Consider the following 13,536-nt stretch of genomic DNA (forward strand, 5'->3'; position numbering starts at 1 on the left):
ACATCTCAGTAATCTAATTTTCAGATTCAAAGTAATATTGTTTCCACATAAGAGTTTCTTTATCTTAAATAATGAAGCTCGGACCTTCTTTATACGCATTCTAATGTCTTTTTTCCTGCTCCAGTTCTCGAACTAACTTAACTATATCTAATTTTCAATTTTTTTAGTCACAGACTAGGATTTAAATATGTTTATGAGGCACCGACAGGTACAGCTAGACGTGTATACGTTTCTCCTCTTAAACGTAAAGAAGAATACTTTAATAAACCATTAACAAATCGATATCATTGTAAATATGCAAGTGCCTTAATGCCCAGACCCATATCAAAAAGGAAACTCGAGATTAACGTAAGTCTATATTGTGTATAAATATATTATCAAATTCTTACTTACTGTATTATTTCAAAACTGAACTCATGGCTTTACAAATTCCCTCGTTTTAAGTTCTTTTGAGCCTTACTTTTTTATTGATGATATGTGATTCAACTGAGTGCTTGCTTAATCTGTTTTCGTTCATTCTCTATACGTGTCCGTACCAGATAAGTTATCTCTTTTCGACAACTAGAGATTTTTGAAATTTAAATTATTGAAAAAAGTTAAATATATAAAATAAATTAAATTTATGTTATAAGTGCTCCATTTGAATTTAGTTCAATGCCAAACGTGACATTAGACATACAATTAGTAAACAACAGAGTATAAAAATGTTTTCGTCATACAATAGGATATTTACTGGTTTCTGACCTTGTGTAAAGAATATAAGTCGCATATTTAAAGAAAAAAAAGTAGATAGATATAGTTCAGCTCAGTTCAATTCAATGAGTAGGTAAATTAGTATGAGTAGTATTGTTGATATCGTTTTGTAATGTAGCAGATGACCCGACTTACGGTCACTTGTACCTGTGATAAATATAATAAATTAAAAGTACTATCTGTCTTTCTTTTAGGAAAACTGAAAATGAGAAGTCAGTTAATCTAATATAGCAAGAGTGCAACACCATAGCTATAATACTCTCCTTATTTCTCTACAATCTCAACCTGTTTGGTCCATTGTAACTAGGGATGGGAAAAACCTACCGGATAAACCGAAAACCGGTTTTTTTACTTCGCAATAACCGGTTTTACCGGTTGTTTTTTGTCCCGGTTATAACCGGTTTTTTCTTTTTAAAGTAAAAACCGGTTATTAGGTTTTTACGGTGATTAGGATTAGGTTAGGTATTATTTTGGATCCCAATTATAATTATTATTCTCAAGTAATTATTCCAAACAAAACCATAATTCAAATTTTATTTTATAAATACAGAAGCAAACTGAAAGTGCAAACTCACATCAGCCAGAAACAATTAAGTTTTATTATAATATTTCCTTGAAAAGGTATTTGTAATCATAATATTTACATAAGAAGTGATCTGGTTAAAGTAGACGCAAACATCATCTATTTTTCACGCTTGACTCTTGACATTGAAAGTGGGTGAATGACTTTTTCTGATTACCAAAAATAATGTTCTGACTATGAATATCGAATTACCGATTACGAATACGAATCTCCAAGTATTTTCCTACGTTTTCAAAACGATACACCCATACAGGAAGTATTAAATGAGTTAAAATGTATATACAAAAATATACAAACGTGTTAAAAGAAATACATGATAACTCTTTTTGATGGTAGTAAAAATAAAAGATAAATTCCATTATCCAATTTATTTTTAAGTAAAATATTTATGTTGATATTATTTTTTTTAAATCCCATTTGAAAAAGTCTGAGAAAATTTTTATAAGTTGAAATGGTTGGGTTAAATTGTATATTATTGCAATATGTATACAGCGTGTCTACTTAAGTTGGAAACATATGGGAAACTTTTTTATTATTAATTTTACGAAAAAAAGTTATTCTTTATAAAAAGTTCTGCATGCCCCAAAACCTAAGATTCAGTCATCAGATATGAAATTTTCTCAATATGATACGAGGTATGTCAAAAAATATGAATTTCGGTCAAGGATAAAGTACCTTTATTTCTCTCAATATCGAAAAGTCTTATGATAAAAAGTTGTTTGGAATTAAAAACTAAGATTATATATGCAATTACATGCTTCTAATTGAAAAAAAAAATTTCTCAAATTTAGGGATACCCAACATCGTTTTTAATTATTACAAATATGATAACTCGTTTATTATTCATTTTATGAAAAAAAGTTATTCTTCATAAAAAGCTTTGCATGGTCTAAAATCTAAGACACAACCATGAAATATCAGCTTTTATTAATTTTATACGAGGTGTGTCAAAAGATATGAAATTCGCTCAAGATTATAGTACCTTTATATCTCACAATATTTCAATTAGAATGATGTTATTTCATACTGAAACATAGTTTTTAATTCTAAACAACTTTTTTAATAACCGTTTTCAATATTGTGAAAAATAAAGGTACTTTACTCTTGAGTGAAATTCATATTTTTTGACATACCTCGTATAAAATTAATAAAATGTGATATCTGATGGTTGCATCTTCGGCCTTAGGACATACAGAGCTTTTTATAAAGAATACCTTTTTTTCGTAAAAGTAATAATAAAAGAGTTATCGTATGTGTAATAAATAAAAACGAAGTTAGTATCAATAAACTTGAGAAAAATTTGGAAAATATCTTTTTCCAATTAGAAGCATGTAATTGCATATTTGATCTTAGTTTATATTTCCAAACAACTTTTCATAATAAGAATTTTCGATATTGAGAGAAATAAAGGTACTTTACTCTTGAACGAAGTTCATATATTTTGACATACCTCGTATAATATTGACAAAATTTGATATCTGATGACTGAATCTTAGGTTTTAGAGCATGCAGAACTTTTTATAAAGAATAACTTTTTTTCGTAAAATGCATAACAAAAAAGTTTCCCATATGTTTCCAATTTAAGTAGACACGCTGTATATTAATCTTACGCTATAATATATTTAATAATAATTAATAAATATATAATAATAATAAAATAATAAATAAATATAATAAATAATAGAATAAAATGGTTTTACTAAAAATTGTGTTTTATTTATATTGATATTAATGTTCTTTCGATAGTACTAATTTTGATCATATTGATATCGAGTATCGAGTCGAGTGGAGTATCGCAAACTAAAGTGCATTGTAAATATAACATTGTAACCTATTGGATCAAAAAAACCGAAAACCGGTTGTTGGAAAAACCGGTATTTTTTGCCGGTTATAACCGCCAGGTTAAACCGTAAGCAAAAAAAACCGGTATAACCGAAAACCGGTGTTTTGTCAAAAACCGTCATCCCTAATTGTAACTCAATTTGATAAATCCATATTTCCAAAATATACGTTACAAGTTTCTTTTTCGATACATAGCTATTTGATCTTTTCAATATTTATAGTTGGTTCCCAATCTTCGTAGGTTTCTTTTATCTTCCGTGCCATAAATTACACGCCTTCATTTTGCCTGCCAGTACTGACTGGTCATCTGCAAACTGTAGGCTAAATTGAGACTGCTTATTGATTGTAAAAATAGAACATTTATTAGACTATTAACAAAAAGGTTTTTTTCCTTTTGAACTTTCATTTATAATCAACTTTTACATAAGAGTTTTAAGTAAATTTGAATGAGTTTGTAAGCAAGGAAGGAGGAGCATCCAATGATGATTCGTCCTATAGGTTGATTTCATTGTTGGAATAAATCTAGTGGCCAGGTTCGCTGGAGTCTTCTGATTGTTGGTCCATTCATGTAGAGTTGTTCAATCAGTTCGTTGTCGTGGTTTCTTGTTCGACTTTTGTGGTTGGTCGCTGCCAGCTATATTTCGTCTGTTACAAAGGGAATACATATTCAGATCATTGTGAATCGTGAGATTACTGACATACCAGGGTGCGTCAGTCATTAATCTAAGAACTTTCGATTGAAATCACTGTATGGTTGTGATGTGCGCTAATTTAGCGCATCCCCAGAGATGGATACCGTACATCCAAATTAGTGTCAATATGGTTTTGTATAGGAGTAATTTGTTATTTAAAGACAATTTAGATGCCCTACCAAGAAGCTACTACATTTGTCTGAATTCATTTGTCTGCATTTCATTTGAATGTGTTAATTTCATGTTAGCCTTTGGTCGATCTGCAATCCAAGGTATTTCACTTCTGTGCGGACGGGGATGTGTTTATTGTTAAGTGTGAGTGGAGGACAGATTTCCCGGGACAGATTTCCCGGCGGGTGGTAAATATTACGTGTACTGGTTTTCTTTCATTGATTTTAATTCTCCATTGAATGTACCATCCTGCGAGTATATTTAGTTGGGTTTGGGGATTAGAAGAGGCATATATTGGATTCTCACTATAGGCTATTGATTATGTACTATAGAAAGGAACTACAACGTTAACGGGGTTTTATTATTTCATATGGTCAATTAATCTCTATATATGAAAAAACCGCGGAGTGCTACCATTTAAAGAGGTACGTTTTTGAGAAATGGGTGAATTAGTCCCTGGGCACAGATTAAATTAGGGTGAGTTCTATGCACTTTTTTGCAGAGATACTTTTTTTACAAAAATATATTCAAAAGAAAAAGCACAAAGAAACCCAAAAGAAAGAAATTTTGTTTCTTGTCCCATAACTTTTGTCCACGGGGATATAGGTATAGACATTGCTTCACAGAAAAAAAATTTACATATTTTCGCTTTAAAATGATGTTGGTAGAGGTCATTAGGATTTACAGTTTTTGAAATATGATTTTTCAAAGTTCGCCACTCACAGCAATTTTGGGCAATTTTCCTTGTTATTTCGCAAATATTGTTCTGTAACTTTTTTCTACGTAACTTTAGGTATATGCAATGGTACATTTAAGAGGAATAGAAATGAATTACCTTTAAAATGGTCTACTGTATAATGTTGTATGACTTCTTTTAAATATGTTATCTTTTTTAAGACTTTATACTTTTAACGAGTTTTTATATTTTTTACGATTATTTTTTAAATTTCCCATTATAACTTTTTTTTCTATATGGTATATATTATATAATAAAAAGAAATCTTATTCTGTTTACTTTAAAATGGTGTATTATAAAAAATTCTAGGGTTATTTTTGAATAAGATATGCTTTTTCAAATTGTAATAAGTACTTGCAACGATTTTTGATTTTAGGATTATTTTTTAAATTCCTCATTATAACTTTTTTATGTGATTCTGTGTTATGACTGAATCTTATTTTTTATAGGTAATACTTTGGATCCACTTGACTCTGCCGGGCAAACTTAAAAATATGGATTAATTCCAATATTTACTGTCAAAGCTCCTGCGCCACAAACTTTGCTTGAAAAAATAGCATGTAAAATGTAAATGTACCAAAGGATGTACAAAAGACTGCGGTTGTAGGAAGATGGGAATTAGTTGTTCAATATTCTGCAAAGGGTGCATGTGCGTGGGTACTAATTGTGGGAACTCTAAGATAACAGAGGTGTCAGAGGAAGATATTGAATCTAATGCTAACGAAGAGATGGACTTTGATTTTGAAAATTTTTTAAATGTCAACGTTTAAATAATTTTAACTAAAGTGATGTTTTTTAAGACTAATCTTTATGTAATTTTTGTAAAAGAAATAATTTTAAATAATACAGGTAAAAAAAAATATCAAAGAGTCACTCGGTTTCCATTATGTATTTAAATATAGATGATACACCATTTTAAAGAACAGAAAGTAAGCCCTCTTTGTTGCGCAATATGTATATAGATAGTATATTCATGTACAAGAAAAAAAAGTTATAATGAGAAATTTCAAAAATAATCATAAAAAATGTAAAAAATAATATTTTTTTATATTAGGTATTATATAATATATAATATGTTATATAATAATTTTATTTTATTTTTATATTATATTATAAAAATAATATATAATATGTTATATAATAATTTTATTTTATTTTTATATTATATTATAAAAAAATCGTTAAAAGTATAAAACCTTGAAAAACCATAATCTCTTTAAAAAAAGTCGTACAACGTTATACAGTAGACCATTTTAAAGGTAATTGATTTCTATTCATATTACGTGTACAATTGCATATACCTAAAGTTACGTAGAAAAAAGTTACAGAACAATATTGGCGAAATAACAAGGAAAATTGCCTAAAATTGCTGTGAGTGGCGAAATTTGAAAAATCATATTTCGAAAACTGTAAATCCTAATAACCTCTACCAAACATCATTTTAAAGAAATAAATGTGTAAGTTTTTTTCTGTGAAGCAATGTCTATACCTATACCCCCGTGGACAAAAGTTATGGGACAAAAAACAAAATTTCTTTCTTTTGGGTTTCTTTGTGCTTTTTCTTTTGAATATATTTTTGTAAAAAAAAGTATCTTTGACTTTAAAAAGTTATATTTAGATAGGAAATTTAACCAGGAACAATTTTTATGTAGACGTATTTGTACCAAAAGTGCATAGAACTCACCCTAATGTAACCTGTGCCCAGGGACTAATTCACCCATTTCTCAAAAACTCACCCCTTTAAATGGTAGCACTCAGCGGTTTTTTCATATATAGATGTCCACTGACCATATCAAATAATAAAACCCCGTTAACGTTGTAGTTCCTTTTAGCTATCTTATTTTGAATATATAATCAATAGCCTACTAGTTGATAATAGAGCTACGTCATCTGAAAAGGGTGCAATTATTTTAGTAATGTGTGTTTCTAGTAAACCTAAATATTTAAATTCAAAAAAAGTTTAAGAACTACATTCTACCAACCTTATCATTATCACTATTAAGATTCTACCTCACTACTACTAATAATATATTATAATTTTTTAGCTTGCCGTTCCTTCTCCAGAACCCAGTTCAGCTAAAGTGGCTCTTAGACGAGCAACTCCATCACCGAGCCTAGAACCTTTTTCTCCGGAACGACCTGATGAAGAGGGACTAGAAATAAAAAAACCTAAAAGTGGAATTTTTATTAACGTCAAAGAATCTGATAAACAAAAACCAGGCAAAGTTGAAGACTATGATAGTTTTGATTTAGTATATCAAAGACAACCTAGACCGTAAGTTTAGATAACTTAATTTGGTTCTAAATAAAAAATTGATGATATAATAAAAAAGTTGTTGAACATTTAATACTACAAAGATAGCCTATAACTTTCCTTTTTTGTTTTTGTCACTCTTCTTCTTGAAGTTCCATCTTTTGGAGGAGTAAAAAACCTCTGCTACTGATGAGGAGGAAAAAACCTCCGAAACCGGTATAGACTCTTCCTGCACTCTCCGATTTAACAAGAGTATTATGCAGCTGCTGCATTTTTGTGTTGCAAAGAAATTGAAAATGTTTATACATTTTTATTTCCATCTTTTATCTAAAGTTGGAAATCATCATGGCAATGCAGACCCTGTTGACTGCCACTCTAAATAGTTCTGCACTACTACATTCAAACCATTCCCTCAAGTCCTTTTCACATTTAGCTTTCCTCAAATTTTGCCTTGCCTTTAATATATCTACCATCTTTCTATATGGAAGCCTATCAAATACGTTTTCAAAGTCTACAAAATATAAGTAAATATCTTGATTCATGTCCAATTGAACATGCATGTGTGAGACAGCACTTTCAAGTTGAATAAAGTATCTATTGTGCCTACCATTTCTAAAGCCAAATTGTGTTAATAATTTCACATTAAAGAGTTTTAACAATTCTGCTGTGTATTATTTTCAATTTTTTTAAACGTTTGACTAATTATAGTTATTGTTCTGTGCTATGAGCAGGTTGTTGTACTTAACTTTTTGGGAATTGCTACAAAAGTCGATTGTAACCGTAACCATTGTTTGGAGATTGTGGCAGTCTGATCAGTCTGTTCTAATGATTCATACCTAAACTCTTCTAGCTTTTGGTCCAATCTTCGTTTGTATGTCTTTTATGGAGTCTTCTTCTAATAAGTTTATGTTGAATTTCTTTTCTTTTATTGAGCACACATTGACAGGTATTGCCGGAGTCGTAGATTCGTAAGTATCTCCCAAGGTCGGTTTCTGTTGGGTCCATATAAAGGGGAATTCCATCCGAGCGATTACTATTTTGTGATCTGTGCCGCATTCTGCGCCTCGTTTTACTCTCACGTCCTTTATTTTTATAGAGCTTTCTTGGTTTACTATAACATAATCAATAATAGACGATATTGAACATTTAACAAATATATTTTATGCCTGGTTGCACCAACAAATCTTAAGCTCCAGCTTAGAACAGTTCAGAAGATAGGGCAATCGAGGAGTTTAACCATTACTTTAATAATAACATCATTAATGAGTTTTAATAATTCGATGAGCACATCATTTGATCCAGTAGCTTTGACTTATTTTGTATTTTGGATGGTATAGACATAGACGACTTCTTCTCGTAATATTGGTGGTTCTGTATTCCCTGTGGTTTCTAATGACAGTTCTTCTCTTTCATCATTAAATAGGTGTTGGATATAATTGGTCCAGTGACACAATCTCTCCTTTGTATTTAATTCTTGTTAATAGACCACAAATCATCTTACGTATTGGACCAGAATAAATATCATTATGAATGTCGACTTGATTCAAGTTCTCTGTTTAACCCAGATATGACAATATCAAAAGGCACCGCTAGGAAAATATTCCAATATGCGGTTCAGAGAACCTGTATGAAACGAGTCTTTGTACCATAATACAGAGTATGGCATTTTTTTTCTTTTATGGCCTTTGGGAACTGCGCCCATTTAGCCAGCAATACTTCTTGAAATCGACGCCTCACCATACACCAAGACCATTACGAATCCATCTCCGACTCCATTACAAAAACAATCTAGGGTAGGTAAGGGAAAAAAACTTTTCGCACCCAGATCGTTCAGGGTGACTAACCACATACTAAGTACGGATAAGGGGTATTATTAATTTACACGACTAATTAGTAAAATTAGAAAATCTGCGGTTTCGTTTTGTTTTAAATTTGTCTCCTGCCATCCCCCGATAGTACTATTTCTACGTAGGTCTACCTGTTGTCAAGGAGGCTCTGCACTGCAGAAGACAGATTTACACCAACACGTCTGTAGTTCTAGGTACAAAAATAAAACTATTTATACCATAGTATGGTTAGAACGCCCTCTAACGGAGAATAAGTGAAATGAATGTCGAATCGCGTTCTAACCATACTACGGTATACACAGTTGTATTTTTGTACCGAGAACTACGGACGTGTTGGTGTAAATTTGTCTTCAGCAGAGCCTCCTTGACAACAAGTAGACCTAGAAATAGTACTATCGGGGGATGGCAGGAGACAGATTTAAATCAAAACGAAACCGTAGATTTTTTAATTTTACTAATGCCATACTCTGTATTATGGTACAAAGACTCGTTTCATACTGGTTCTCTGAAGCGCATATTGGAATATTTTCCCAGCGGTGCCTTTTGATATTGTCAAATCTGGGTAAAATAGAGAACTTGAATAGAGTCGACATTCATTTCACTTATTCCCCGTTAGAGGGCGTTCTAACCATACTGCGATATAAAAAGTTTTAATTTATATCGAGAAACTACGGACGTGTTGGTGTAAATTTGTCTTCTGCAAAGCCTCCTTGACAACAGGTAGACCTAGAAATAGTACTTTCGGGGGATGACATGAGACAGATTTAAATCAAAACGAAACCGTAGATTTTCTAAATATCATTAACTCTATTCTAGCCGTAGTCCCGATTATGTTAAAGAGAGAAAACAAAAAATGAGAGAGCGCTCTGGTCTCGCAGATATAACGGAAGATGATGAAACTCGTACGCCAGTATCTAAGAAAAGAAAAAAAAGATCAAAACGTATACGTAAAAAGTCAGTAACAGATGACGAGTTGGACATGGATGGTTTTGCATCAGATAATTATTATGATGGAGAAGGAGAAGAGTCTGGTGCGTATTTAACAAAAATGTTTCGGAGAAAAGTTTCACTGGTAAGTTATCTCTATTCTGACACTATTTGGAGAGGGCGATTCATTAGTAAGAACTAATTTTAAAATTTCCAACTGTTGGGAAATTCCACAATTCCAGCGACGTCGGTATTTCATTATTTTTATGGAATTACATTTTTATTTGCAATTAATACTATCATACATCAGATCACAGCACAATACTATCATACATCAGATCACACACATAATATGGAGAAGATTACCATCCAAACTGTCAACTAAAGAAACAAACTGGGATATTTTCCACAATTCTGTACATACAAATATTAGACTAAATATTATAGGTCTGGAGCCCGCGTATGAAAAAAAAGTTGATTAATAGCAAGCTGAAAATTTGTTAATAGCTTATGGGTGTCTAGTCGGGCAAACTTTGATATATGGGAACACTGGAACAGGGGAAGTTTTAATTATGGAACAGGTTAAAAATTTGGAACGGTCAGACCACGAAAACGGCATATGTATTTTGTCCGACAGAACAGACTTAAACTCTCCGAACAGAGATTAAACTCTCATGCAAAAATCAGACTGATATTTATCACCAAATAGGCGTTTTAATGAGTGGAACATGTAGAATATGTCAAATGAGAGGAATTATGACAGGTGATATATAGCAGTCTGATTTTTGCATGAGAGTTTAATCTCTGTTCGGAGGGTTTAGGTCTATTCTGTCGGACAAAATAAATGTGCCGTTTTCGTGGTCTGACCGTTCCAAATTTTTAATCTGTTCCACAATTAAAACTGCCCCTGTGCCAGTGTTCCCATTTATCAAAGTTTATCCGACTAGACACCCTTAAGCTATTAACAAATTTTCAGCTTGCTATTAATCAACTTTTTTTCATACGCGGGATCCAGACCTATTAGAATAAAAGAAAACCAAGAGGTAGAGAAAGTAGTAGACTATTTAACATTGCAGTTTTACAAACAGCAGGGTGGGAAGCAACACTACAGCGTCAAAGAAATGGGCAAGAAAACCATAATATTCCCCTCCATATAAGAGAACTTGTAGCAGAAAAAAGAAGAGCTCGACGCATATGGAAACAAACGAGAAATCCATTAAATAAAATGTATCTTAATAGGATAAGTCATAGACTAAATAGAGCACTACATGAGAAAAAAAAAACGACTCCTTCCAGTTTTATGTTTCGAACATCTCACCTGAAGACCACTCTATATGGAAAGCTACAAAAAAATTTAAACGACCGACAATAATAAATTCACTTTTAAGTAAAACAGATATGACTTGGGCCTGCACAAATGAAGAAAAAACCACAGTATTCGCAGAGCATCTTTCAACTGTATTCTCAGCACCAGAAAACAATGACGATGAAGATGATGATATAAAAAGGTACCTCGAAACTCCATGTCAACTATCTCTTCCTCTGACAGCATTTACTCCGACAGAGGTTCGACAACAAATAAAAATGCTAAATCCTCAGAAAGCCCCTGGCTATGATTTAATAAGAGGAGAATTACTTCAGAAGCTACCGAGAAAAGCAGTGGTGTTATTAACAGTAATATACAACAGCATACTACGTCTTCGCTACTTTGCAATACAATGGAAATTAACTCAAGTTACTATGATTCCGAAACCTGGTAAACTCACAACACAAGCAAATTTATATCGCCCTATAAGCCTACTCCCAATAATGTCGAAAGTATTAGAACGGCTGCTATTACATAAAATCGAGCAAGTTGTCCCCATAAACGAAATTATACCACAACACCAATTCGGATTTAGACGTGAACACTCAACCATCCAACAATGCCACAGAATAGTAAATTTAATTAAAACAACTCTTGAAGAGAAAAAGTTTTGCGCTGGAGTGTTTCTCTATATACAAGAGGCATTTGATAGGGTATGGCATCAAGGTCTCCTCTATAAACTAAAATTACACCTAACAGACCAACTATACTTTATTCTAAAATCGTATCTTACTGACCGATACTTCCAAGTCAAAATTGAAGATAACTTCTCAAATTACCACATCATCAAATCTGGCGTTCTCGGCCCATTTCTGTATTTGACATTTACAGGACGTTCCAACCAGAAATGATACCTTCTTAGCTTCTTTTGCCGATAATACGGGAATCTTAACAGTGGATGTCGACCCTAATGTAGCATCACAAAAAGTACAAAATCATTTAGACCATTTACAAAACTGGCTGCTCAAGAGATGGAAAATAAATGTTAATGCCAGCAAATCAGTACAAATTACTTTTACAACCAGAAAATCTGCATGTCCTCAAGTTTCTATAAATAATACTCCGATTCCCATCAAACCAGTTGTCAACTACTTGGGATTGCATCTGGATGAAAAACTATGAAAAATATGGAAAACGCACAATAAAACTAAACGTAAACAATTAGATCTTAAATTAAAAAATATGAACTGGCTATTTAACAAGAGGTCTCAGTTATCTCTTGAAAATAAGCTGCTTCTGTACAAATCTATATTTATACCAGTTTGGTCATACGGAATAGAACTATGGGGCTGCAGTAAACCTTCAAATATGAAGATACTCCAAATATTCCAGTCCAAAATACTGACAAGTAAAGCTCCATGGTACGTATCCAACCAGACACTTCACAATGATCTGGACATCCCACTAATCAAGGCCTTAATAAAGAATCATTCAATAATATATAAAAATCGCACCACTGACCACACCAACGAATTGATAAATAATTTATTCACCCAACCACTTTTTGAAAGAAGACTGAAGAGAATATGACGGTACCTAACTCATGTTAATTGACTTACATACCATTTACTTATTACTTTGTATATAGAGTAGATTGTAAAAATGCAGTGTATCAAAAAAAATGATACTATCATTATGTCTCTGCACGTGCCTTTGTTTCTCTGCGAATATCACGATGCAACAATGGAGACCATAGACAGGAAAGAGAGCAAGAGGACGACCCCAGATGAGAAGGGGAGATGATATTAGGAAGATAGGACAAACACACTGGAAACAGAAAGCCTTAATATTATGTCCTATTATTATGCCGTATTATGTCTTCCCCTTTTGGCATCATAACCACTTAAGGGATCTTTGCCTGTCTGGCTATGTCATTTCATTCAGACCTCTTTGTGCCCTTCTCCATTGTCTTACATTCATCGTTTTCAGATCGTCTTCCACGTTATCCAAAAATCCCGTTCTGGGCATTCCCTTTTTCGTGTTCCATCTTCTTCTTTTTGTAGTTCCTTTTCCTATCGGAGGTTGGTTGTCATCACAGCTATCCGTACGTATAGTGGTTGCTCTGAAAATATCTACTGAGCTGCAACTTAGGGATGGGAAAAACCTACCGGTTTTAACCGAAAATCGGTTTTTTACTTCGCAATAACCGGTTTTACCGGTTGTTTTTTGTCCCGGTTATAACCGGTTTTTTCTTTTTAAAGTAAAGACCGGTTATGTATTAGGTTTTTACGGTCATTAGGATTAGGTTAGGTATTATTTTGGATCCCAATCATAATTATTATTCTCAAGTAATTATTCCAAACAAAACCATAATTCAAATTTTATTTTATAAATACAGAAGCAAACTGAAAGTGCAAAGTCACAT

General features: G+C 32.4%; 1 protein-coding gene across 1 annotated transcript in view; it reads left to right on the forward strand.

Annotated features, from left to right (window-relative positions):
• Nucleotides 1-13,536, forward strand: part of LOC114333566 (uncharacterized) — a 57,946-nt gene that overhangs the window by 1,040 nt on the left and 43,370 nt on the right. The window contains exons 3-5 of the mRNA XM_028283457.2: nucleotides 168-348; nucleotides 6,823-7,052; nucleotides 9,695-9,950. Of these exons, the coding sequence (XP_028139258.2) occupies nucleotides 168-348; nucleotides 6,823-7,052; nucleotides 9,695-9,950 (667 nt within the window). The remainder of the gene's footprint in view (nucleotides 1-167; nucleotides 349-6,822; nucleotides 7,053-9,694; nucleotides 9,951-13,536) is intronic.

Source organism: Diabrotica virgifera, chromosome 2 (assembly GCF_917563875.1).
Source record: "Diabrotica virgifera virgifera chromosome 2, PGI_DIABVI_V3a".
In the NCBI taxonomy this organism is placed as follows: domain Eukaryota; kingdom Metazoa; phylum Arthropoda; class Insecta; order Coleoptera; family Chrysomelidae; genus Diabrotica; species Diabrotica virgifera.